Source organism: Ovis canadensis, chromosome 13 (genome assembly GCF_042477335.2).
Source record: "Ovis canadensis isolate MfBH-ARS-UI-01 breed Bighorn chromosome 13, ARS-UI_OviCan_v2, whole genome shotgun sequence".
Classification (NCBI taxonomy): Eukaryota; Metazoa; Chordata; class Mammalia; order Artiodactyla; family Bovidae; genus Ovis; species Ovis canadensis.
The window spans coordinates 68560844-68587320 of NC_091257.1; the positions used below are offsets into that span (position 1 = coordinate 68560844).

The 26477-nt window shown below is 42.2% G+C and overlaps 1 protein-coding gene across 2 annotated transcripts in view; it reads left to right on the plus strand.

Annotated features, from left to right (window-relative positions):
* Positions 1-550: 550 nt before the first annotated feature.
* LOC138417585 (tyrosine-protein phosphatase non-receptor type substrate 1-like) overlaps positions 551-26477 on the plus strand; it is a 38476-nt gene continuing 12549 nt past the window's right edge. Inside the window, exons 1-2 of one of the 2 annotated variants that reach the window (XM_069548188.1) lie at positions 551-711; positions 21550-21906. In XM_069548188.1, coding sequence (XP_069404289.1) covers positions 639-711; positions 21550-21906 — 430 coding nt within the window. In that variant the 5' untranslated portion in view covers positions 551-638. The remainder of the gene's footprint in view (positions 712-21549; positions 21907-26477) is intronic. The other variant, XM_069548189.1, reaches the window with a different exon arrangement.

Here is a 26477-nt window from a genome sequence, read left to right on the forward strand (position 1 = left end):
GACCATAGCCTGAATAGTTGTGAGGTCCACATTGCACTATTCATTTGGGCTAAGTTTTGCCAGTTACATTGATAAAATGTTGGAATAAGCAATCATTTCAAGAACACATGTGGTTCCATCCCAAAGTTGAGAAGGCCCTGGTGAGCCCCCTTCCTTTATCCAGGTCAGTCAGTAGGTCTTCACTGAGGCAGGTGCAGAATGAGACTGAAATCCAGCTACAACCTAGGGTCCTAGAATTTGGACTTTGGAACTCAGCCCCCAGCCACAGATCCTTCTTGGGGTCTGTGAGTTTGCCTGGGGCTCCCATCTAGGAATCACCATAAATGTGGAGAGGAACCCAGTGGAGGCAACAGAGGCCCTGGGTGGGGTGAGAGTTTTATTTCTGCTAGGCCTGTTCAGTCTCTGAAAATGTAAGATGACTAACTAGCTACATTTTCTGCCTGATTTCTATTTCACATCTGAAACAGGAACTGTCTTGAACCTAGAAATATATTGTAATCTCATAGCCATTTGGCCCTATCATAGGCACTTCCTCTTATATCATGGTGGGCGGGGCTTCTTTCCTTTCCACAGAGCACAGAAGTTCATGTTCTCCCAGCTTACACCTTTGGACAGAGCAGATTCCTCAGGCCTTCACGATGCCCATCCTTGCCTCCTCATTATACACTCCTCCTCCTTGCCTGCTAATGATTCTACTGCTGGGATTCATAGGTGAGCATTTTTGGGGATAGAATCCCCTCTCCCTGCCCTGTGGACCTCCCCACTGCCCTGAACTTTTAGAGTCTCTATGTAAACATGGGTGAGCCACCAAGGGCAGCCACAGAAGGCCAAAGACTGGGCATTATCTGAAAGCATGAAATCAGGGATTGGAGTGTTTTCTCTGTGGATCCATCACCTCCAGCTGCTTAGCAGAGGTATCCAAATGGATGATGCTTCAAATACCAGCAATGACAAATTTATGTGCATTAACTTGTATAATCCTCACAACATCCCATATGATAAATGACCATTACTCCTGATTTGCGGATGGGGAGATTAAGGCAGAGAGTAACTTGCTCGATATTAACTGACCTAAGGCAGTGCAGCATGAGATTCAAATCTAGCATGTCCAGCTCAAGTTGATTCTTTTAATCATATCATGCAACTCAGCTTCTCAGAGAATCCTAATGGCAGTAAAATCAGAAGATACTGAGAAATAAACTATAGATTAGTCTTCACCCATCACGCTGCTCAGAGAACAGAAGCATTCAAATCTTGCATTGTGTACTCCCAAGTTTTGGTCAATGATGTGTTGAATGGTTCCCATGTGTTGAAGTTTGCACTAAATCTTTAACAGGTATTGTAATTTCATTTGATCCTAAAAACAACCTGTATACTACAATGCTAGGCTATTCTCTAATACATGTTTGTGGATGCATGTATTTATGTGTGTGTGTGTGTGTGTGTGTGTGTGTGTGTGAATATGAGGAAGTCTTTCCAGACACATGGGATTTCAAAAATACTTAATTTTTGTCTATATGAAACGATATAAAAATATATGTTAAGTTTTTGCTGTCTTTCAACAACATACCTGCTTTCTACTTCTCTATAAACGTCTCTCACCCAAACTGTTACTTAAGATAAGAAAACTTCTCTCCTGGTAAATGAGTAGAATTTTATGCATTGCTATCTTAGAGTCCCCTCTTCCATGCTGGTTAAGGGTGAGGAGGAACGGAGGCTAAAATGGACTCAGAGACTCTTGCCTATATGATCTGTATATCCATATCTATATCTGTAATTATAACCACATCCCTGTCTATAACTTTTTCTATATCACTGAATGCTAGTTGAAGCTTCCATTCCTCAGGACATCAAATGAGTAATAACAATTCATTTTCTTAAACATTCATCATGGGCCAGAGTTGGAAATTCCCATGGTTGCTAACTCATGTGATCATTATATCCAAAGTAGATCCTCTTGTCATCCCTACCTGACAGATAATAAAACTGAGCAAGGAGGAGTTCAAGAACACTCAGTGTTACCTGATATGGTTTGAACTCAAGACATCTGGTAGTAGAGCTCGTAGGTTTAACCACTGCTCTTCTCGATACTATGGCCCTCCTTCCATCCCAAGATATTTCTGTGGCTTCAGCCAGTGGGTCTGATGAAAGGGAAGTGTGTGTAGAGAGTTTGTGGTTTTCTTCTCCTGGGCCCTTTTTTTTTGCTTCCTCATACGAGCAAGTTCCTTTCTGCTTCCTCATACAAGCAAGTTCCCTTTTTTCACCAAGTTATTTACATGGGAAACTCAACTTCTGACATAATTTCTACAGAGATTAACTGCTTAAAATAGAGCTCATTGTCTTGGGGAGATGTCACACTGGGCAGTTCACATATCATACATATATTACTTTGATATTTAGTATATGGCAGGAAGGAACTTGGAGTGAACTGTTGAATAAAAGAGACAAACTAATTGCCCTCATTGATGTTTATCTTAGTGAAAGAAATTACAATAAACAATAGACTTATAATTCAGCAAATAATACAGAATATTAGAAAATGCTACATGTTAGAAAAGAATAGCTGACCTGTAAAAAATGAAATTAGTTTGTTCTTTAACTTCATACACAAAAATAAGCTCAAAATGCATTAAAGACCTAAATTCGAGACTTGAAACTCTAAAGCTCCTAGAGAAAAATATAAGCGGAACACTCTTTAACATAAATCAGAACAATGCCTTTTTTGATCTATCTCCCAGAATGGAAATAAAAACAAAAATAAACAAATGAGACCTATTTAAACGCAAAAGTTTTTGCATGATAAATAAACAACAAACAAAACGAAGGACAACCCGCAGATTGAGAGAAAGTATTTGCAAATGATGTGACTGAAAATGGGCTAGTCTCCAAAATTTACAAGCAGCTCATGACATTTAATAGAATCAAAGCAAAAAAAAAAAAAAAAAACACTCAAAAAATTAGCAGAAGACCTAAATAGACATCTCTCCAAAGAAGACATCTTTCCAAAGAAGATATACAGTTGGCCAATAGGTACCTGAAAAGATGTCAACGTAATTATTAGAGAAATGCAAATCAAAACTAAAATAAGATATCACTTCATACCGGTGAATGGTTTTCATCAAAAACCCACAAACTATAAATTCTGGAGCCAGTGTGGAGAGATGGGAACCCTCCTACACTGTTGGTAGGAATGTAAATTGATACCACTACTATAGAGAACAGTATTCATTCAGTTGCTCAGTGATGTCTGGCTCTTTGTGACTCTTGGACTGTAGCCATCAGGCTCCTCTGTCCACAGAATTTTTCAGGCAAGAATACTGGAGTTGGTTGCCATTCCCTACACAAGGGATCTTCCAGACCCAGAGATTGAACCCATGTCTCTTGAGTCTCTTGCATTGGCCTTTACCACTGTGCCACCTGGGAAGCCCCAGAGAACAGTATGGAGGTTCCTTAGAAAACTAAAAATAGAGCTACCACCCTGCAATCCCAGTCCTGGGCATATATCTGGGCATGAGCTACCATATGACCCTGCCATCCCTGTCCTGGGCATGATCTGAAAAGATACATGCACCCCAGTGTTCATTGCAGCACTGTTTACAATAGCCAAGACATGGAAGCAAGCTAAACATCCATCAGCAGAGGAATGGATAAAGATGTGATACATATATATGGTTGAATAGTCCTCAGCCATAAAAAGAATGAAATAATGCCATTTGGAACAACATGGATGGACCTAGAGAGTATCATATTGAAGGAAGTAAGTCAGAGAAGGAGAAATATCATGACATCCCTTATATGTGGAATCTATAAAGACATGATACAAATGAACTACAAAACAGAAACATACTCACAGACTTCAAGAATGAGCTTATGGTTGTGGGAAGAATGGGGGGAAGGGATAGTTGTACAGTTGGGGATGGACACGTACAGTCTGCTGTACTTAAAACTTAAAATCAACTGTATAGTACATGGAACTCGGCTCAATGTTATGAGGCAGCCTGTATGAGAAGGGAGGTTGGAGGTGAATGGATATATGCATATGTATGGCTGAGTCCCTTCACTGTACACCTGAAACTATTACAGCATTGTTTTTTAATTGGCTTACCCCAATACAAAATAAAAAATTAAAAAGAAAACAAAACAAAGAACAATTAGATAACTCAACTGGGAGAATTTGTTGGGTGGGATGTACTTTAAACCTGGTAGTCTTGCATGGGCATCACAGAGATGGGGAAGTTTGAAAGAAAGTTCTGGGATGAGCATTGTGGTTGTCTCAGGGAGGAGCCTTCATGACATGAAGCAGCATGTGCAGAGGCCCTGAGAGTAGAATCATCCTCCTGTGTTGAAGGATTTGGGCTTTTGCTCTGAGCGAAATTATTGCCGTTGCAGTTTTGAAGAGAGAAGTGACTTGATCTGACATGAGTGTGAATTTATTTGAGCATTTGATTGAGAATAGACACAGGGAGCTTCCCTAGTAGCTCAGCTGGTAAAGAATTCACCCGCAATGCAAGAGACTCTGGTTCAATTCCTGGCACAGAAGATCCCCTGGAGAAGGGATAAGCTGCCCACTCCAGTATTCTTAGGCTTCCCTGCTGGCTCAGACAGTAAAGAATCCACCTGCAATGCGCGAGCCCTGGGTTGGGGAGATCCCCTGGAATAGCATGGCAACCCACTCCAGTATTCTTGGCTGGAGAATCCCCATGGACAGAGGAACCTTGCGGGCTAGAGTCAATAGGGTCGCAAAGAACTGAACACAGCTGAAGGACGAAGCACAGCACAGCACGGCAAAGACTACACAGGATGTTCATAGAAGCAGGTAGAACATATGAAGTCATAACATTCATTCAAAAAAAGTAAAAATGGCTTGCACTGAACAGTAGCTAGTAGAGATAAGAGAAAGAGGTCATTGCACACTAATGAGGAGGCAATAGGATTTTCTGATGCATGGGACTTGGGATGGGAGAGAAAAGCTTCAAGGTTTTGATAACTGGGCATCTGAAAGAAGAACTGTGCCTCAGCTGAAATATAAAAGGTGTGGGGGAAACTCACCTCAGCGTTAATGTGTTAACTGTGAGATGTTTATTTCTATTCAAAAAGTATGACAAGTTGATAGTTGAATATACAAGTTCAGAGTTCTGGAAAAATGCCTGGACCAGAGAGGTAATTGGAGAGTTACTGATATACGGTTGGCAGAATTTTTGCAATCTCCTGGCTCCTCTCACCCCTCTGATCCCTAGCCTCTTCTCCCTCTTCCTGTCCCTCCATTTCTTCCTCCAAAGTTCTCTCACATTTCTTCCCATTTTTGTCCAAGCAGTTCAACTTCCTCAACCTCACTTTTTCTCTCCAGACTTAACAGTCTAAATCTTCTGAAGCTGTTGGCACATCATAAGGCCTGCCCTGTAATAGTATGTCCCCTCCTTGGGAGGTGTGACTGGTTACAAGTAGTGCTGAGTGCAGGGGTTTATCGGCTCACACTCAGCAAAGTTGAACTACAAAGGAATAGGGAAGAAATAGAAAAGAACCCAGGGTTTGTTCAGGGGCCAAGCAGCCTGCTCCTCTTATTTACATCCCTGGAATGAAACCCATGCTTGTTTAATAGAACATTTCAGATAAGAGGGATTGTGTTTGTACTTCTCTTCCAGTTCAGAAATTGGATAGTCAATGAGGCAGTGAAATCAATTGAATAGCTTGAACCTGTAGTGAAATAATTGGCCCAATGGTGGCTCCTGGCTATTCAACTCATAACTTGCTGTCCAATCATAATCAATTACCCAGATTCTTTTTTTAAATGTTTTGTTTTGTATTGGAATATTCTCAATTAACAATACTATGATAGTTTCAGGTAGATAATATAGGGACTTAACCATATGTACATTTGTATCCATTCTCACCCTAATTCTCCTCCCATCCAGACTGCTACATAACATTGACCAGAGTTCCTTGTGCTATACACTTGCATATATACAATGCAATACATTGCATTAACTCCTTAGATTATTTTGGGTCAGTCAGTCAGTTCAGTCACTCAGTCATGTCCGACTCTCCAACCCCATGGATTGCAGCATGTGAGGCTTCCCTGTCCATCACCAACTCCCGGAGCTTGCACAAACTCATATCCATTGAGTTGGTGATGCCATCCATTTTATCCTCTGTCATCCCCTTCTCCTCCTGCTTTCAATCTTTCCCAGCATTAGGGTCTTTCCAGTGAGTGAGTTCTTTGCATCAGGTGGCCAAAGTATTGAGTTTCAGCTTCAGTATCAGTCCTTCCAATGAATATTCAGGACTGATTTCCTTTAAGATTGACTGCTTGGATCTCCTTGCAGTCCCAGGGACTCTCAAGAGTCTTCTCTAACATCACAGTTCAAAAGCATCAATTCTTCGGCACTCAGCTTTCTTTGTAGTCCAACTCTCACATCCATACATGACTACTGGAAAAACCATAGCTTTGACTAGACAGACCTTTGTTGGTAAAGTAATGTCTCTGCTTTTTAATATGCTGTCTAGGCTTGTCATAGCTTTTCTTCCAAGGAGCAAGCGTCTTTTAATTTCATGGCTGCAGTCACCATCTGAAGTGATTTTGGAGCCCAAGAAAGTAAAGTCTGTCACTGTTTCCATTGTTTCCCCATCTATCTGCCTAAAGTAATGTGACCAGTAGCCATGATCTTAGCTTTTTGAATATTAAGTTTTAAGCCAACTTTTTCACTCTCCACTTTCACTTTCATCAAGAGGTTCTTTAGCTCTTCTTCACTTCTTGCCATAAGTGTGGTGTCATCTGTGTATCTGAGGTTACTGATATTTCTCCCAGCCATTTTCATTTCAGCTTGTGCTTCATACAGCCTGGCATTTTGCATGATGTGCTCTACATATAAGTTACATAAGCAAGGTGACAATATACAGCCTTGACGTAATCCTTTCTCAATTTGGAACCAGTCTGTTGTTCCATGTTCAGGTCTAACTGTTGCTTCTTGACCTGCACACAAATTTCTCAGGAGGCAGGGTAGGTGGTCTGGTATTCCCATCTCTTTCAGAATGTTCCATGGTTTGTTATGATCCACACAGTCAAAGGGCTTGGCATAGTCAATAAAGCAGAAGTATGTGTTTTTCTGGAACTCTCTTGCTTTTTGATGATCCACCAGATGTTGGCAATTGGATCTCTGGTTCCTCTGCCTTTTCTAAATCCAACTTGAACATCTATAAGTTCACAGTTCATGTACCATTGAAACCTGGCTTGGAGAATTTTGCGTATTACTTTACTAGCATGTGAGATGAGTGCAACTGTGCAGTAGATTGAACATTCTTTGGCATTGCCTTTCTTTCGGATTGGAATGAAAACTGTTCTTTTCCACTCCTGTGGCCACTGCCAATTTTTCCAATTTGCTGGCATATGGAGTGCAGCACTTTCACAACATCATCTTCCAGGATTTTAAATAGCTCAACTGGAATTCCATCACCTCCACTAGCTTTGTTTGTAGCGATGCTTCCTAAGGCCCACTTGACTTCACATTCCAGGATGTCTGGCTCTAGGTGAGTGATCACACCATCGTGCTTATCTTGGTCATGAAGATCTTTTTTGTATAGTCCTTCTCTGTATTCTTGCCACCTCTTCTTAATATCTTCTGCTTCTGTTAGGTCCATACAATTTCTGTCCTTTATTGAGCCCATCTTCGCATGAAATGTTCCCTTTGTATCTCTAATGCTCTTGAAGAGATCTCTATAGTCTTTCCCATTCTATTGTTGTCCTCTATTTCTTTGCATTGATCACTAAGGAAGGTTTTCTTATCTCTCCTTGATATTCTTTGGAACTCTACATTCAAATGGGTATCTTTCCTGTTCTCCTTTGCCTTTAGCTTCTCTTCTTTTCTCAACTATTTGTAAGGCCTCCTCAAACAACTATTTTGCCTTTTTTCATTTCTTTTTCTTGGGGATGGTCTTGATCACTGCTTCCTGTACAATGTCATGAACCTCTGTCTATTATTCTTCAGGCACTCTGCCTATCAGATCTTATCCCTGGAATCTATTTGTCACTTCCACTGTATAATTGTAAGGGATTTGATTTAGGTCATACCTGAGTGGTCTAGTGGTTTGCCCTATTTTCTTCCATGTAAGTCTGAATTTAAGCCACAGTCAGCCCCCAGTCTTATTTTTGCTGACTGTATAGAGCTTCTCCATCTTTGGCTGCAAAGAATATAATCAATCTGATTTCGATATTGACCATCTGGTGATGTCCATGTGTATAGTTTTCTCTTGTGTTGTTAGAAGAGGGTGCTTGCTATGACCAGTGCATTCTCTTGGGAAAATTTTGTTAGCCGTTGCCCTCTTCATTTTGTACTCCAAGCCAAATTTGCCTGTTACGCCAGGTATCTCTTGACTTCCTACTTTTGCATTCCAGTCTCCCATGATGAAAAGGACATCTTTTTTGGGTGTTAGTTCTAGAAAGTCTTGTATTCAGACCTTAGTGGTTTTGTATTCAGACCTTCAGCATTAGTGTTTGGGACATAGACGTGAATTACTGTGATACTGAATGACTTGCCTTGAGAATGAATAGAGATCATTCTGTCATTTTTGAGATTGCACCCAAGTACTGCGTTTTGGACTCTTGTTTACTCTGGGGGCTACTCCATTTCTTCTAAGGTATTCTTGCCCACAGTAGTAGATATAATGGTCATCTGAATTAGATTCACATTACTTTGCTGACTAAGGTCCGTCTAGTCAAGGCTATGGTTTTTCCAGTGGTCATGTATGGATGTGAGAGTTGGACTGTGAAGAAACCTGAGCGCTGAAGAATTGATGGTTTTGAACTGTGGTGTTGGAGAAGACTCTTGAGAGTCCCTTGGACTGCAAGGAGATCCAACCAGTCCATTCTGAAGGAGAGCAGCCCTGGGATTTCATTGGAAGGAATGATGCTAAAGCTGAAACTCCAGTACTTTGGCCACCTCATTCGAAGAGATGACTCTTTGGAAAAGACTCTGATGCTGGGAGGGATTGGGGGCAGGAGGAGAAGGGGACAACAGAGGATGAGATGGCTGGATGGCATCACAGACTCGATGGACGTGAGTTTGAGTGAACTCCGGGAGTTGGTGACGGACAGGGAGGCCTGGTGTGCTGCAATTCATGGGGTCGCAAAGAGTCGGACATGACTGAGTGACTGAACTGAACTAATCAAGTCCATTTTAGTTCACTGGTTCCTCAAATGTTAATGTTCACTCTTGCCATCCCCTGTTTGACCACTTCCAATTCACCTTGATTCATGGACCTAACATACCAGGTTCCTATGCAATATTGTTCTTTATAGCATCACACTTTACTTCCATCACCAGTCATATCCACAACTGGTCATTGTTTTTGCTTTGGCTCTGTCTCTTCTTTCTGGAGTTATATCTCCACTCTTCTCTAGTAGCAATATTGGGCACCTACCAACTGGGGGAGTTCAGCTTTCAGTGTCATACCTTTTTGCCTTTTCTTGCTGTTCATGGAGTTCTCAAGGGATGAATACTGAAGCGGTTTGTCATTCCCTTCTCCAGTGGACCACATTTTGTCAGAACTCTCCACCATGACCCAACCACCTTGGATGGCCCTACATGCCATGGCTCATAGTTTCATTGAGTTAGACAAAGCTGTGGTCCATGTGATCAGTTTGATTAGTTTTCTGTGATTGTGGTTTTCATTCCGTCTGTGCTCTGAAGGATAAAGATAAGAAGCTTATGGAAGCTTCCTGATGGGAGAACTGACTGTGGGGAAGAACTGGGTCTTGTTCTGATGGGTGGGGCTACGCTCAGTAAATCATTAATCCAATTTTCTGTTGTGCCCTCCCTGTTATTTGACCTGAGACCAAACTATGGTGGGAGTAATGAAAATAATGGTGACCTCCTTCAAAAGGCCTTTTGCAGGCACTGTTGTATTCAGTGCCCCTGACTCTGCAGCATGCCACTGTAAACCCACACCTCTGCTGGAAACTCTTCTACACTCACAGGCAAGTCTGCATCAGTCTCTTGTGGGGTCACTGCTCCTTTCTTTTGGGTTCTGGTGCACACAAGGCTTTGTTTGTGCCTTCCAAGAGTTTGTTTCCCCAGTCCTGTGGAAGTTCTGTAATCAAATCCCTCTGGCCTCCAAAGTCAAATTCCCTGGGGATTCTCTGTCCCTTTGCCAGATCCCCAGGTTGGGAAATCTGTTGTGGGTCCTAGAACTTAACAGTGTGAGAATTTATTTGGCATAATTGTTCTGCATTTTGTGGTTTGTCTGCTCAATGGCTCTATGGTGGGGTTAAGAGTAGTATAGTCACTTTAACAATATTCATTCTTCCAATCTGAGAATGTGGTATATCTTTCCTTATGTGAAGAATCAGAGATCAAATTGCTAGCATTCATTGGATCATAGAGAAAGCAAGGAGATTCCAGAAAAACATCTACTTCTGCTTCATTGACTAGCCTAAAGCCATTGACTGTGTGGATCACAACAAACTGTGGGAAATTCTTAAAGGGATGGGAATACCATAACAACTTAACTGTCTTCTGAGAAACCTGTATGTGTCTACAGAAGCAACAGTTAGAACAGAACATGGAACAACAGACTGGTTCTAAATTGGGAAAGGAGTACGTCAAGGCTGTATATTGTCACCCTGCTTATTTAACTTGTATGCAGAGTACATCATGTGAAATGCCAGGCTGGATGAATCACAATCTGGAATCAAGATTGTTGCTAGAAATATCAACAACCTCAGATATGCAGATAATAGCACTCTAACGGCAGAAAGTGAAGAGGAAATAAAGAGCCTCTTGATGAGGGTAAAAGAGGAGAGTGAAAAAGCTGACTTGAAACTCTAAATTCAAAAAACTAAGATCATGACATCTGATCCCATCACTTCATGGCAAACACAATGGGAGAAAAGTGGAAGCAGCGATAGATTTTATTTTCTTGGGCTCCAAACTCACCATGGTTGGTGACAGCAACCATGAAATTAAAATATGCTCCTTGGAAAAGACAGCATGTTAAAAGCCAAAAGCATCATTTTGCTGACAAAGACCTGTATAGTCAAAACTGTGACTTTTCCAGTAGTCATGCACAGATGTGAGAGTTGGACCATAAAGAAGGCTGAGCACTGAAGAACTGATGCTTTGAATTGTGGTGCTGGAGAAGACTCTTGAGAGTCCCTTGGACTGCAAGGAGATCAAAGCAGTCAATCCTAAAGGAAATCAACTCTGAATATTCATTAAAAGGACTGATGCTGAAGCTGAAACTCCAGTCCTAGATCCTGATGCTGGGAAAGATTTAAGGCAAAAGAAGAAGAGGGCAGCAGAGGATGAGATAGTTAGCATCACCGACTCAATGGACATGAATTTGAGCAAAATCTGGGAGATAGTGAAGGACAGGGGAGCCTGGCATGCTGCAGTCCATGGGTTTGCAAAGAATTGGACACAAATTAGCAACTCAATGACATATGCCTTCTTTGGTTTCTTTCAACAGCATCTTATAGTTTTCAGAGTACATGTCTTATATTTCCTTAAGAATGTTGATTTTTGGTATTGTATTTATTCTGATGTGATGGTAAATGGGATGGTTTCTTTCATTTTTCTTTCTGATCTTTTGTTGTTGTATAGAAATGTAACAGATTTCTATGTATTAATTTTATATCCTACAACTTTACCAAATTCATTGATGAGTTCTATTAGTTTTCTGGTGGCATCTTTTTGTTTGTTTGTTTGTTGTTTTTTCACTTTAATGAAGAGAGTTTATTATAGTGAGTTCATTAAAGAGCTATTGAATGATAAAGTGCAAAAAAACAAAGCAGTAACATGTCAGTCATGAGTGAGGGAAGAAGCTAGTACACCAAGGGCTTGAGGAGTATAAATGGAACAGCTGAGCATTTAGAGCAAAGAGAATTTTACTGACCAGTATTGAGTCAGATGGACTACACATGGACATCACCAGATGGTCAACACCAAAATCAGATTGATTGTATTCTTTGCAGCCAAAGATGGAGAAGCTCTATACAGTCAGCGAAAACAAGACCAGGAGCTGACTGTGGCTCAGATCATGAACTCCTTATTGCCAAATTCAGACTTAAATTGAAGAAAGCAGGGAAAACCACTAGACAACTCAGGTATGACCTAAATCAAATCCCCTATGATTATACAGTGGAAGTGAGAAATAGATTTAAGGGACTAGATCTGATAGATCGAGTGCCTGATGAACTATGGAATGAGGTTCATGACATTGTACAGGAGGCAGGGATCAAGACCATCCCCATGGAAAAGAAATGCAAAACAGCAAAATGGTTGTCTGAGGAGGCCTTACAAATAGCTGTGAAAAGAAGAGAAGCGAAAAGCAAAGGAGGAAAGGAAAGATATAGCCATCTGAATGCAGAGTTCCAAAGAATAGCAAGAAGAGATATGAAAGCCTTCCTCAGCGATCAATGCAAAGCAATAGAGGCAAACAACAGAATGGGAAAGACTAGAGATCTCTTCAAGAAAATTAGAGATACCAAGGGAACATTTCATGCAAAGATGGGCTCAATAAAGGACAGAAATGGTATGGACCTAACAGAAGCAGAAGATATTAAGAAAAGGTGGCAAGAATACAGAGAAGAACTGTACAAAAAAAATCTTCATGACCAAGATAAGCACGATGGTGTGATCACTCACCTAGAGCCAGACATTCTGAAATGTGAAGTCAAGTGGGCCTTAGAAAACATCACTACAAACAAAGCTAGTGGAGGTGATGGAATTCCAGTGAAGCTATTTAAAATCCTGAAAGATGATGTTGTGAAAGTGCTGCACTCCATATGCCAGCAAATTTGGAAAACTCAGCAGTGGCCACAGGACTGGAAAAGGACAGTTTTCATTCCAATCCCAAAGAAAGGCAATGCCAAAGAATGCTCAAACTACTGCACAATTGCACTCATCTCACATGCTAGTAAAGTAATGCTCAAAATTCTCCAAGCCAGGCTTCAGCAATACGTGAACCGGGAACTCCCTGATGTTCAAGCTGGTTTTAGAAAAGGCAGAAGAACCAGAGATCCAATTGCCAACATCTGCTGGATCATGGAAAAAGCAAGAGAGTTCCAGAAAAACACCTATTTCTGCTTTATTGACTATGCCAAAGCCTTTGACTGTGTGGATCACAAGAAACTGTGGAAAATTCTGAAAGAGATGGGAATACCAGACCACCTGACCTGCCTCTTGAGAAATCTGTAGGCAGGTCAGGAAGCAACAGTTAGAACTGGACGTGGAAGAACAGACTGGTTCCAAATAGGAAAAGGAGTACATCAGGGCTGTATATTGTCACCCTGCTTATTTAACTTATATGCAGAGTACACCATGAGAAACGCTGGACTGGAAGAAGTACAAGCTGGCATCAAGATTGCCGGGAGAAATCTCAATAACCTCAGATATGCAGGTGACACCACCCTTATGGCAGAAAAGTGAAGAGAAACTAAAAAGCCTTTTGATGAAAGTGAAAGAGGACAGTGAAAAAATTGGCTTAAAGCTCAACATTCAGAAAACGAAGATCATGGCATCTGGTCCCATCACTTCATGGGAAATAGATGGGGAAACAGTAGAAACAGTGTCAGACTTTATTTTGGGGGGCTCCAAAACACTGCAGATGGTGAGTGCAGCCATGAAATTAAAAGACACTTACTCCTTGGAAGAAAAGTTATGACCAACCTAGATAGCATATTCAAAAGCAGAGACATTACTTTGCCAACAAATGTCCATCTAGTCAAGGCTATGGTTTTCCCAGTGGTCATGTATGGATGTGAGAGTTGGACTGTGAAGAAAGATGAGCACCGAAGAATTGAATCTTTTGATCTGTGGCACTGGAGAAGACTCTTGAGAGTCCCTTGGACTGCAAGGAGATCCAACCAGTCCATTCTGAAGGAGATCAACCCTGGGATTTCTTTGGAAGGAATGATGCTAAAGCTGAAACTCCAGTACTTTGGCCACCTCATGCAAAGAGCTGACTCATTGGAAAAGACTCTGATGCTGGGAGGGATTGGGGGCAGGAGGAGAAGGGGATGACAGAGGATGCGATGGCAGGATGGCATCACTGACTCGATGGAAGTTGGCGACGGACAGGGACGTCTGGCATGCTGCGATTCATGAGGTTGCAAAGAGTCGGACATGACTGAGCGGCTGAACTGAACTGAATTGAGTCAGATGAGTATTGAATAAGATGAACAGAAGACAGAAAGTAGAGCAGTGATTTCACCCCAAAAGCAAAGTATACAAGTGTGAGTTTGGATCAGAAACAACATTTTAGTAGGCTAAGCTCTATAGTGAGGAGAGACTATATGTGAGAAATCATTATCAGAAATAATGGAGAAAACAAGTTGCCTATAGCTACAGAAGGCTTTTCATATCTTTACACCTCTGATCTCTTTAGGTTCTTCGGCATTTGTCCTTGATCGTTTAGGAATTATGGCATACACACAGGTCACCTTTGAATGAAAGATCTGACTTAGATCAGAAGTTCTCAACCTTGCACACATCAGAACCAGCCTAAGTACTTTTAAAATCCTCATGCTGAGAATGAACATATCCAAATCTAATTAAATTGGAATCTTTGGTGGTGAGACTCAGTGGTCTATAAACTTTTTTTACTTAATTCATTTATTTTAATTGGAGGCTGATTACTTTACAATATTGTAGTGGGTTTTGCCATACATTGACATGAATCAGCCATGGGTGTACATGTGTGGGTGTACATGTGTCCCTATCCTGTACCCCCTCCCACCTCCCTCCCCATCCCATCCCTAAGGGTTGGCCCAGTGCACTGGCTTTGAGTGCCCTGTTTCATGCATTGACCTTGGACTGGTCATCTATTTCACATATGGCAATATACATGTTTCAATGCTGTTCTCTCAAATCATCCCACCCTCACCTTCTCCCACAGAGTACAAAAGTCTGTTCTTTATGTCTCTGTCTTTTTTGCTGTCTCACATATAGGGTCATCATTACCATCTTTCTAAATTCCATATATATGTGCTAATATACTATATTGGTGTTTTTCTTTCTGACTTACTTCACTCTGTATAATAGTCTCCAGGTTCATCCTCTGGTGGCATCTTTAGGATTTCCTATGTACAATATTGTTTTTTGTACTTTGTGATGGGCAAGTCTTTCATTTCCATTATGAAACTGACTCCTAGGTATTTTATACTTAGCTAATATGTAGCTATTATAAGTGAAGTTGCTAGCTTAATTTCTTTTTTGGATTCATTGTCACTAGTATGTAGGAGAAGGCAATGGCAACCCACTCCAGTACTCTTGCCTGGAAAATCCCATGAATGGAGGAGCCTGGTAGGCTGTGGTCCATGGGGTCGCTAACAGTCGGACAGGACTGAGGGCTTCACTTTCACTTTTCACTTTCATGCATTGGAGAAGGAAATGGCAACCCACTCCAGTATTCTTGCCTGGAGAATCCCAGGGATGGGGGAGCCTGGTGGGCTGCCGTCTATGGGGTCACACAGAGTCGGACACGACTGAAGCGACTTAGCAGCAGTAGCAGTAGCAGTATGTAGGAAAAAACACTGATTTTTGTGTGTTGACTTTGTATCTCAATACTTTGCCAAATTTATTTACTAGATTTACCAGTCTTTAATGTTGGAATCTTTAGAATTGCTACATGGAAATCATGTCACACACAAACAGGATCATTTCACTTCTTACCAATTTGAATACCTTTTATACATATTACTTAATTAATCACTTTTCTCCGAACTTCCAGTATTGTGTTGACTAGAACTGGCAAAAGTGGGCATGTCTTGTTCCTGATTTTAGGGGAAAAGCTTTCAGAATTTCACCATCAATGAGGCTGTTAATGTGGGTTTTTCATATACAACTTCATTTATTGGGCAATTTTCCATCTATTCCTAGTTTATTGATTTCTTATCACAGAAAATGTTAACTTTTGTTACGTGCTTTTTCAGCATCAATGTTTTTTCTCTTTATTCTATTAAAGTGGCAAAATATATGGTTTGATTTTCATATTGTTGTTTAGTTGCCACATCATGCCTGATTCTTTGTGACTCCATGGACTACAAAACACCAGTACATATATTTTCATATGTTGAACTATTTTTATATTCCAGCAATATATCCCAGTTTGTCCTGGTGCATAACTCTTTTAATATGTTATTGAATTGGATTTTCTAACATTTTATTGAGGATTGCTGCATCAACAGTTATGTGAGTTATTGGTCTGTGTCCATTCTTCTATCAATAGAGATTTAGATTACTTCCATGTCTTGGCTATTGTGGATAGTGCTACTATGAACTCTGGAGTGCATATATCCTTTTGGATTATGTTTTTCTGCAGATTTATGCCCAGAAGTGGATCATATGATAGCTCTATTTTTAGTTTTTCAAGGAACTTTCACACTATTCTCCACAGTGGCTGTACCAATTTACATTCCCACCAGCAGTGTAGGAGGGTTCCCTTCTCTCCACAGCCTCTCCAGCATTTACTGTTCGTGGATTTTTTGATGATAGCCATTCTAACTGGTATGAGGTGATATTTCATTGTAGTTTTGATTTGCATTTCTCTAACATTTAGCAATGTTGAGCAGCCTTTTATGTGCTTTTCGGTCATCGGTATGTCTTCTTTGGAGAAATGTCCATTTTTTGTTTGGGTTGTTTGTTTGTTTTGGTTACTGAGCTGTATGGCCTGTCTGTAAATTTTGGATTCTAATCCTTTACTGATCACATTATGTGCCATTATTTTCTTCCAAAATGTGGTTATCTTTTCATTTGGTTGTTTCTTTGCTGCACAAAAGCTTTTGAGGGTAATTATGTCTCATTTGTTTATCTTTGTTTTTACTTCTTGGAGATGGATGGGAAAAGATATTGCTGCTTTTAATTCAAGGAATGTTTTGTCTTTGTTTTGCTGTGTTTTATTGTGTCTGGTATTAAATTTATGTCTTTAAACTAGTTTGAGTTTATTTTTGTTTATGGTACTAGAGAATGTTCTAATTTCATTTTAACACGTAGCTATCCTGCTTTCCCTGCATCATTTACTGAAGAGACTGCCTATCCTCCATTGTACAGTCTTAGTACATATATGTAATGGATCATTTAGTTCAGTTCAGTTCAGTTCAGTTGCTCAGTCATGTCCAACTCTTTGCGACCCCGTGAATTGCAGCACGCCAGGCCTCCCTGTTCATCACCAACTCCCGGAGTTCACTCAGACTCATGTCCATCGAGTCCGTGATGCCATCCACCCATCTCATCCTCAGTCGTCCCTTTCTCCTCCTGCCCCCAATCCCTCCCAGCATCACAGTCTTTTCCAATGAGTCAACTCTTCTCATGAGGTGGCCAAAGTACCGGAGTTTCAGCTTTAGCATCATTCCTTCCAAAGAAATCCCAGGGCTGATCTCCTTCAGAATGGACTAGTTGGATCTCCTTGCAGTCCAAGGGACTCTCAAGAGTCTTCTCCAACACCACAGTTAAAAAGCATCAATTACTCATCCACTAAAAAGAATGAAATAATGCCATTTGAAGCAATATGAGTGGCCCAAGAAATTGTCATACTGAATGAAGCGAGTCAGAGAGAGAAAGAGAAATAAAAGATAACACTAATATGTAGGATAAAATATGAGACAAATGAACTTATTTACAAAATATAAACCTTACGTTTCTTTCAGACTTAGAGAATAAATTTATGGTTATGAGGGCAGAATGGTTAGGGAGAGGGATAGATAGGGAGCTTGGGACTGACATATACAGACTGTTGTGTCTAAAATGGATAACTAATGAAGAACTACTGTATAGCACATGAAAGTCTGCTCAATATTACATAGCAGCCTAAATGAGAAAAGAACTTGAAAAAGAGAGATATTGGTCTGTATTTTCTTGTTATGTGTTTATGTCACTGTGATATCTAGATAATGCCAATAGAACTCTGAAAAAGTTGAGAAGTCCTCCCACCTCTTAAGACTTTTTTGAAGAGTTTGAAGAGGGATACTGTTATTTTTCTTTAAAAATTTGGAAGCATTCACTAGTGAAGACACGGAGAAGGCACTCGCACCCCACTCCACTACTCCTGCCTGGAAAATCCCATGGACGGCAGAGCCTGGTAGGCTGCAGTCCATGGGGTCGCGAAGAGTCGGACACGACTGAGTGACTTCACTTTCACTTTTCACTTTCACGCATTGGAGAAGGAAATGGCAACCCACTCCAGTGTTCTTGCCTGGAGAAGCCCAGGAACAGGGGAGCCTGGTGGGCTGCCATCTATGGGGTCGCACAGAGTTGGACACGACTGAAGTGACTTAGCAGCAGTGAAGACAAGTAATTTTGGGCCTCTCTTTGTTGAGAGGTTTTTTATTATTAATTGAATCTGATTGCTAGTTACAGGTCTACTCTAATTTGTTATTTCTTCATAATTCAGCTTCAGTATTGTGTCCTTATGAGAATTTGTCCAATTTATCTATGTTATCCAACTTTTTTAGTGTTTAATCATTCATAGAACTGTTTTAAAATCCCTTTTATTTCTTTGACATTATTAGTATGTTTTTTATTTCTGATTTTAATTATTTGGGTTGCCACGCTCTGATTTTTTTCCCTTAGGCAATCTAGCTAAATTTGCTTAATTCTGTTGATCTTTTTGAAGAACCCCTCCTGGCTTTGTTGATTTTCTCTGCTGTACTATTCACATTTTACTTTTCTCTTCAATAATCTCAGCTATTTCCTTTCATTTGAAATTTTCTGTTTGGGGTTTATTTACTCTTCCTTCTCTAGTTTCTTGCAGCGTAAAGTTCTTCAGTGTCTGCATTTTCAGCCATCCCATTGGGGCTGCTTTCTGTTCATCTCATATATATTTGTAGTATGTGTTTATGTTTTCATTTGTCTCCAGGTGTTTTTTAATTTCCCTGGTGATTTCTTCCTTGACATGTTGATTTTTGAAGAGCATGTTGTTTGATTTCTATGTACCTATGACTATTTTATTTCCTCTTTTGTGATTGATCTAGTTTAATTTTACAAACAGTTTGAAGAGCATTTCTTTCAATTTCAATAAGTTGCCTTGTCATTGTTCGTGTGTGATAATGACATATATGTAGATTTTTTGCTATGGCAACTGGTTTATGTAACTGTAGACACAAAATAGCCCCCTGACATAGGAGGAACATCAAAATTGCTGAGTGCTAGGATGTGAAGCTCACCTTCTCCCACAAATACATCAAAAAACATGTCTACATGTGGAATGATTCTCACAGAATATCTGCTGAATGCTGGCAGAGGATCTCAGACATCTGAAAGGGCAATAAAATCTCTTTGTATCTGAGTGAAACAAAAGAGAAGAAAAAAGAAAGAAAGGAATCAGGATGGGACCTGTATACTTGGGAGGGAGCTATGAAAGAAGAAAGTTTCCTGTAACCTGGGAAGTACCCCCAATAGCAAGGAGATCAGCTGGGATATGGGGAACCTCAGAGCCTTGAAGGAGAGTGTAGCAACCAGTTTGCAGCAGCTAAAACATAGAGAGATACGCACAGATGGTCAGTGCAGCTGCCCTACACTTCCAGCCCGTTTGTCTGCTGGTAAGCACAGGGGCAGGGTTTGAAGCTCACCCCCACTTTGGAGCATTTGTTTCACCACTGTCATCCTGGACTCCAGGTGGAGTCATGAGCTGCTTCTACTCCCATTGAGTGTTTGGGGGGCACGCGTGAGCCACCACTGCCACCAAGAACTCCAAACTGGGTATCAGACACCACATGGGCACACCCCCATAAGGGAACAATGGCCAGCTCATGCTGAGGAAAGAGGTGACAGGTATATGTACTAAAAACAGCCCTTGCACCAGAAATATTAAACCCACACAATCTACATGTGGATGCTCCCATGTATAAACAGCCCTCCAAGACCACAGGAGATAATTGTTTCTCCTAAACTTCCAGAATAAGAGAAATAGAAGTAAAATGAAGAAGCAGAGGAACCATGCCCAGTTAAAAGACCAAGAAAATTCACCTGAGAAAGAAAATGAAATAGACCTCTTTAGTCTAATAGACAATTATTTCAAAAAGGAGATAAAATGCTGAAGAAAATACAAGAGAACCCAAATTAAAAAAATAAGAAATGAAAAAGGAAACATAAGTACAAGAAAAAATAAAGAAATCTATGAAGACTTAAATTTGAACAAATTCAACAACCTAAAAGAAATGGAAAAAAAATGGAAGTTTCTAGAAAAATGCAGTCCACAAGCTGCATGTTGTGGCCAAAGAGATAGAGAGACAGGTGTACCTATGTATGAAACCGAAACAGATTCACAGACATAGGGAACAGAGTTTGAGTTGTCAAGGTAGATGGGGTAGGGGTTAGGTAAGCTATTATATAAGGAAAGGATAAAAAACAAGATCCTGCTGTACAGCACAGAGAAGTGTATTCAGTATCAGGTGATAAAAATAATGAAGAGAATATATTAAAAATGTATATGTATAACTGAGTCACTTTCTATACTGCAAAATTAACATAGCATTACAAATCTATAGTTAAATTAAAGCAAGTTATAAATCAAGTAAACAAAACATAGACCACCAAAGAGATCTATGTCCTAATACTCACCAGTGAATGTTTTACTGTACATGGCAAAAAAATTTTGTAAAAGTGATTAAGAATCTTGCTATGGGAAGAATATTCTTGATTATCAATGTAAGCCTAATACAATCTTATAAGAAGGAGGCAGGAAAGCGAAAGTTGGAGGACAAGTGACAAGGGAAGCCCAGTTGGAGTCATAAGAAGATAGAAACCTTGAGAAAAAGAATGTAGATAGTCTCAAGAATTTGGAGAGGCAATGATCAGAGCCTCTAGATGAAATGTAGCCCAACTGGCTCCTTGATTTTAGTCCAGGAATTCTGTTTTTGGCCCCTTCATATCCAGAATCATAAGATAATAAAACTGTCATTTTTAGTCACTAAATTTTCTATACATCTATACATCTGCCTTAGGTAACTAATATAACATGACTGTGTCATCAGAAAAAATCCCAGGGAGTTGAAACAAAGTTTTACTATCTTCATAAACTAAGTGTTCATTGTAAGTTGGGAGCTCTGAACATCACTGTCACTCAAGTATCCAGGTTGTTGGAATTCTATCACGAGTATGTGGATCCCTGGGGAGGAGAGAGGCTGGCCCATAAAGGTACTTGCAGTTTAATGAATAACATACAAAATACACGCATCACTTCTCCTCACAACTCGGTGATCTAAGAGGTCTCGTGGTCCCACCTAATACAAAGGACAGAATGCAGCACTCCCTGAGGACACACAGTGAACACCCAGGAATACTGGGTCGATCATGACACTTCCAGAGAGGGCTCACGTTCTGAGTCCCCATCTCTGCCACGTCACTGACCTCCCTGCCTCGGTTCCTCTCCTGTATTAGCGTCTTACATCACAGGCTCGTTGTGCAAGCTTCATGCAATGTACATGCAGTGTGCTGAGTGTAAGGCCCATTCATGGTGCAGTCAGACAATGAAAGCTGTTGTTGATTGTTGATAAACATTTGAGAAAACCTACAGGATCACATGAGGATGAATACATAACTGCTTTGTGTTTTCCTCCAGGAGCGGCAGGTGAGGGGGAGCTGCAGGTGATTCAGCCTGAGAGGTCAGTGTCTGGTGCAGCAGGAGAGACGGCCACTCTGCACTGCACCGTGACCTCCCTGAGCCCCGTGGGGCCCATCAATTGGTTCAGGGGAACTGGGCCAGGTCGGGAGATACTCTACAGTCAAAAAGGAGGTGTCTCCCCCCGAGTAACAAGTGTTGCAGATGCCACAAAGAGATACAACCTGGACTTTTCCATCCGCATCAGGAACATCACCCCAGCAGACACTGGTGTCTACTACTGTGTGAAGTTCCGGAAAGGAGAACAGGGCGACGTGGAGTTTAAGTCTGGACCAGGCACTCATCTCACTGTGAGCGGTGAGTATGGCCTGGGTGTCCTCATCCCCTGGTCTCTGACAAGTCAACAAGAATGCCCTTCACTCTTCGAGCAAAAAAAGGAATCCAGTACAACAGTGATCTGGACATGATCTGATTTTACTCCCTTCTACAAATCAGAGTATTTGAGGCCATGACGGTTGTGCTGTTTGCTCAGGGCCCCACAGCTGGTAAACGTGGGAAAAGTCTGGATCCCCGTCTACCTGGTTCCACAGTCCTTGTCTTTTCCATCTCATTCAGTCCTTTGATTCCAGGGATAAGGGAAATGAAAGTGAGCGACTTGCTCCTTGACAGGCCAGGCCTCACTTCTTATCTCTGGAGAGTACACCATCAGTGTGGCTGAGTCTTCTCTTTATTCAGCACTTATTGAGCACCTCCTGTGCACCAGGCCCTGCCCTGGATGCTGTGGAAGCAGCAGTGAACAAAGCAGGCAAGGGCTCCTCTCCCATGAAGCTCTGTCCTCTTCCTCCCAAAGAGGAGAAAGCCATCCAGGGCAGGGAGGGGAGATGTGTTTCTTTATTTTCTATTCAGACTATCGCACTGAAAAGAGATTCTAAGAGACACAGTCTCAGCGTTATTCTGATGGCCCTGATTGGAGACTATGCCGAGAGGTTGGGTGTTTCCAGAGGATCTGTGGAAAAAATTCTTCAGTCATTCATGCATTGACTCACATAATCACTGAAGTCTCCCAGCATCTCGGAATGTCCCTCCTCGGGGAACCAGTTCTCCATGTGGGTGATTCAGGAGCTGGAGCAGCCCCTATTGAGGCAGAAAAGGTGTTTATTTAGATATTTTCTGACAAAGACCCTGAATCCCGGACTCTCAGAACAGGATGGGTCTCTAGACACCATCCTCCCAAACCCCCATGTACAGATGGTGGCTGAGGCCAGGAGATGACAGCGGTCCAGACCACAGTCACACAGACAATGAGAGGATCCATTAAGAACCCAAACTGACTCCAGGCCAGTCTCTTTCCTGCACAGGCACTGGAACTCCTTTCATGAAAGAGACTTGCACACACAAGTTGCAGAATAAAAGTTCCTCGAGTTACCCATGAAACAGGCTCTTTTCATTGCTTTCCCCAAGGTTCAGAAGGCCCCTCACATTCAGACCCTGAGCCTGAGGTGACTGGAAAACTCTCCCTACTTTCACCCGCATGATCCCAAAACCCTCATTCCATATCAGCACCTAGAGCTGCCCTGTTTTTCAACAGCTACTTAACACTCAGCATATGGCAACACCATCATTCATCTTATAGTCTCTTGCTGATGGACATTAAGTTGTTCCTAACCTTGGGCTATTGAGACAGTGCTGAAGGGATAACCTTTCCACGTGTCACTCTCCTCAGAGGAGAAATATCCACTGGAAATGGCACTGCTAGTTTAGACAGTATGCGGATTTTAATTTGTGTGACAGTATTGCTAAATTTCCCTTCTAGTCATGGTAGCAAATAAATCTCCCCAAACCTCCAGACATCAGCAGGGCAGGTGGCTCTATCATGATTTTGCAGATATTACTAAACTTCCCAGTTGGTGGGTCCCCTGCTCAGTCTCAATACAGCTAGTAAGTGGCTCCCCCACCTCTCAGATCTGCTGGCTCCCAGGGCTGCTCATCCTCTTCCGCAGGCTTCCCGCCCAGATGATTCCCTGGATGAGAAAGGAGGGACAGGAGGGGAGGAGCAGCCTGTCAGATGGTGAATCCTCCTTAGGCATTTCCTCATTATAAACCGTGTTCAGAAGGAAAGGTTGTCTGTTTTCCATTTTACAGATGAGGACCCTGAGGTTCAGAGAGGGGACTTGCTTTGTGAATAGCTAGAGGAGCCAAGATTGAACCCTAAACACTCACAGTATCATAGCACTGCTTTCTGTACACCCCACTGTGCTTGTCAAAGTATGGAGAAAGCTCCAACTCCAACCTCTTAAAATCTTGCTTTGTCCTCTCCTTTAGAAATAAACACTTTAAAAAGTCCTGTAAGAGAGGCAAGTCCAGTTTTACAACCCAGATGACATGGATCATTCAGTGTTGTGTGATGTGCTGAAATGTTGTTCAGTGACAGGGATCAACACTCTTAAAAGCATCAGGAGATTTTCTCCCCATTGTTGTGATGTTGCCCCTTCACTAGGCCTCCTGTGGAGCAGGTCTGGGAAGGGTGGTGTGGACAGAGTCCAGAGGGGCCACTGCGACCCCAGCAGCACCGGGCATGCCCATTCCTGGTTCTGCAGACTGAGGATGAGGAGAGGGAGGTGTTTCCTAGAGGGAGTGGGGCCCCATGTGAGCAAGAGTTCCTAGTCTAGACTCAGGTGTCAGGAGTCCATGTCTTCCCTTGTGGCTTCAGGGTCCCCAGCCTGGGCCCTCAGAGGCCTCCTCCCTGTAGTCTTTGGAAGTCATTCCTGTTAATGAACTTGAAGCATGATTCCAGTTCACTTTCATGGAAAGTGAAAGTGAAAGTTGCTCAGTTGTGTCCAACTGTTGCGACCCCATGGACTATACAGTCCATGGAATTCTCCAGGCCAGAATGCTGGAGTGGGTAGCCTTTCCCTTCTCCAGGTGATCTTTTCAACCCAGGGATGGAACCCAGGTCTCCCGCATTGTAGGTGGATTCTTTAACCAGCAAGCCACAGGTGAAGCACGGAAGTGACAGGAAATGCTGGGACACGGTGGGGAGTGAGAGGAGACAGTCTCTCCATTTCTCTCAGCATCAGTTTTCTCTCGTAGAATAGTGGTCCTCATGGTCTCCTTTCAAGAGAATTGGAAGTATTTGAGGCGCTCTGTCTAAATCACCAGCACAGAGTAGGTTCTCCTAATTGACGTGTTTTCAAAGCTGAGACCCAGGTCCCTGCGCTTGCCCCCATTCCTCACCTGTAGAAAAAGGATAATCACACAACCTTTGCAGGGTGTCCTGAGGGCACAGTGACCTGGTGACCGCACCACCCCTCAGAGGGCGATGGTGCTGTCCATCCCAGGAGGGCAGTGGAATCCTGGGAAAGTCTCAGTTTCCCTATCTGTGAAATAGTTGTAATTACATTACCTTTCAAGAATCTGTGATGACTGGAGAGGGTCTAGAAAGACCTGGGCTCGGGGCACTATGGTTGAGAGCCTGGGCCATACCCCTGCCTGGGCCCCCATCCCAACTCTGCCCCGTCCCAGCTCTGGGACCTCTGATGAGTCCTTCACCACACTGCGTCAGTGTCCTTGTCCCTCAGTGACAGCCCCATCCTAACAGAGTAGCTGCAGGGATTGGATGATGGACGCATGTCAAATGATTAGAGCAGAGCCTGGCATGTCTTCCACCAACATGAGCTCTGACGTGCTAAAACCAGAGGATGTTCTATGGACCACTTTCCCTCTAAGACTAAGTACAACTAGGGTTGGTGTGGAACTAGGTGCCTTTCAACTTCAACCATTCGTGGCATCACCTGGGAGATGGTGAAAAGTTCCCCAGACCCTGGCTCCACCCTAGAAATTCTGATTTGAGTGCACAGACATGGCCTGAGCAGCTGAGTGTCTTAATTCCTGCAGAGGATGCTGGTGCCTAGTCAGGGCACAGGAGCCCAGAGCTACGTGTTTTCTGGGGTCACAGAGGGAGACCTGTAGTATTTCCCTGATAGACATGGACCCTTCTGGTGCCTGGATTGAAAGAACAGCTGTCCCCGGGATGGGTGCTTCAGAATAGGCTGTGATGTTGACAGATCTTAGGAGGCCCAAGAAAATCAGCCCAAGTGGAGTGGCAGGAACAAATCCCACCTCCAACAGAACTCTCCTGATCTCAGAGGGTATTCTTCCCCACTCAGACCACCCTGTGCAGACCTGAGCTTCATCCCTGGGGAAACCTTCCCAACTTTAAACACAGGAATCTAAACAGGTGCTGGAATCCCTGAAACTCTCTGCTCAGCCAGGAGCCCTCCTGCTTCAAACACCGGAGAGGATCTGATGAAATCTATCCTCCTTCATTTCAACTTGCTTGCTGATTCTGTAATGAGCTGATCTGCAGGAAAAGCGCCTGTGGTCTCTTGTGTGTTTTGAAAGCCTATTTCCCAAACTTACCTCTTGAGGGGATTATGTTTTTTAAAGGGGTCAGACTCATAATTTGGTGTCCCTACTATTTCTTTTCATGTTGATTTTTGCAAGGCAGCTGTATGAAGCAAGACTTGAGACTCTCCTTGGTGCTTCTATTGTGATTTTGTTTTGCTTTCTTTTGCCTAAAAATGTAGTTTCAGAACAGGAACTATCAGAGCATAGGATAATAATCACAGGTGTTACTAATTAAGCACCTACTGTATGCCAGGCTGTATATCTTACATATATCCTCACTCATCTTACAGATGGTGCTTGTACCCACTTTGCCCAGAAACAGTGAGGCTCCAGGATAAAAAAACAGTGACACTAAAATCAGTATGTCCTCTGTACAGTGAGATGAGCTCTGACCTTACCTGCTGGGTGCCCTATGCCAGCTGCATCCTTCCTGAGCCTCATCCCATGTATAGGGCCACTCTCAGGCCCCTCCTCAGGGCTGGTGGGAAGATTAGAGAGCTGAGGGTGGTCAAGAGTTCAGC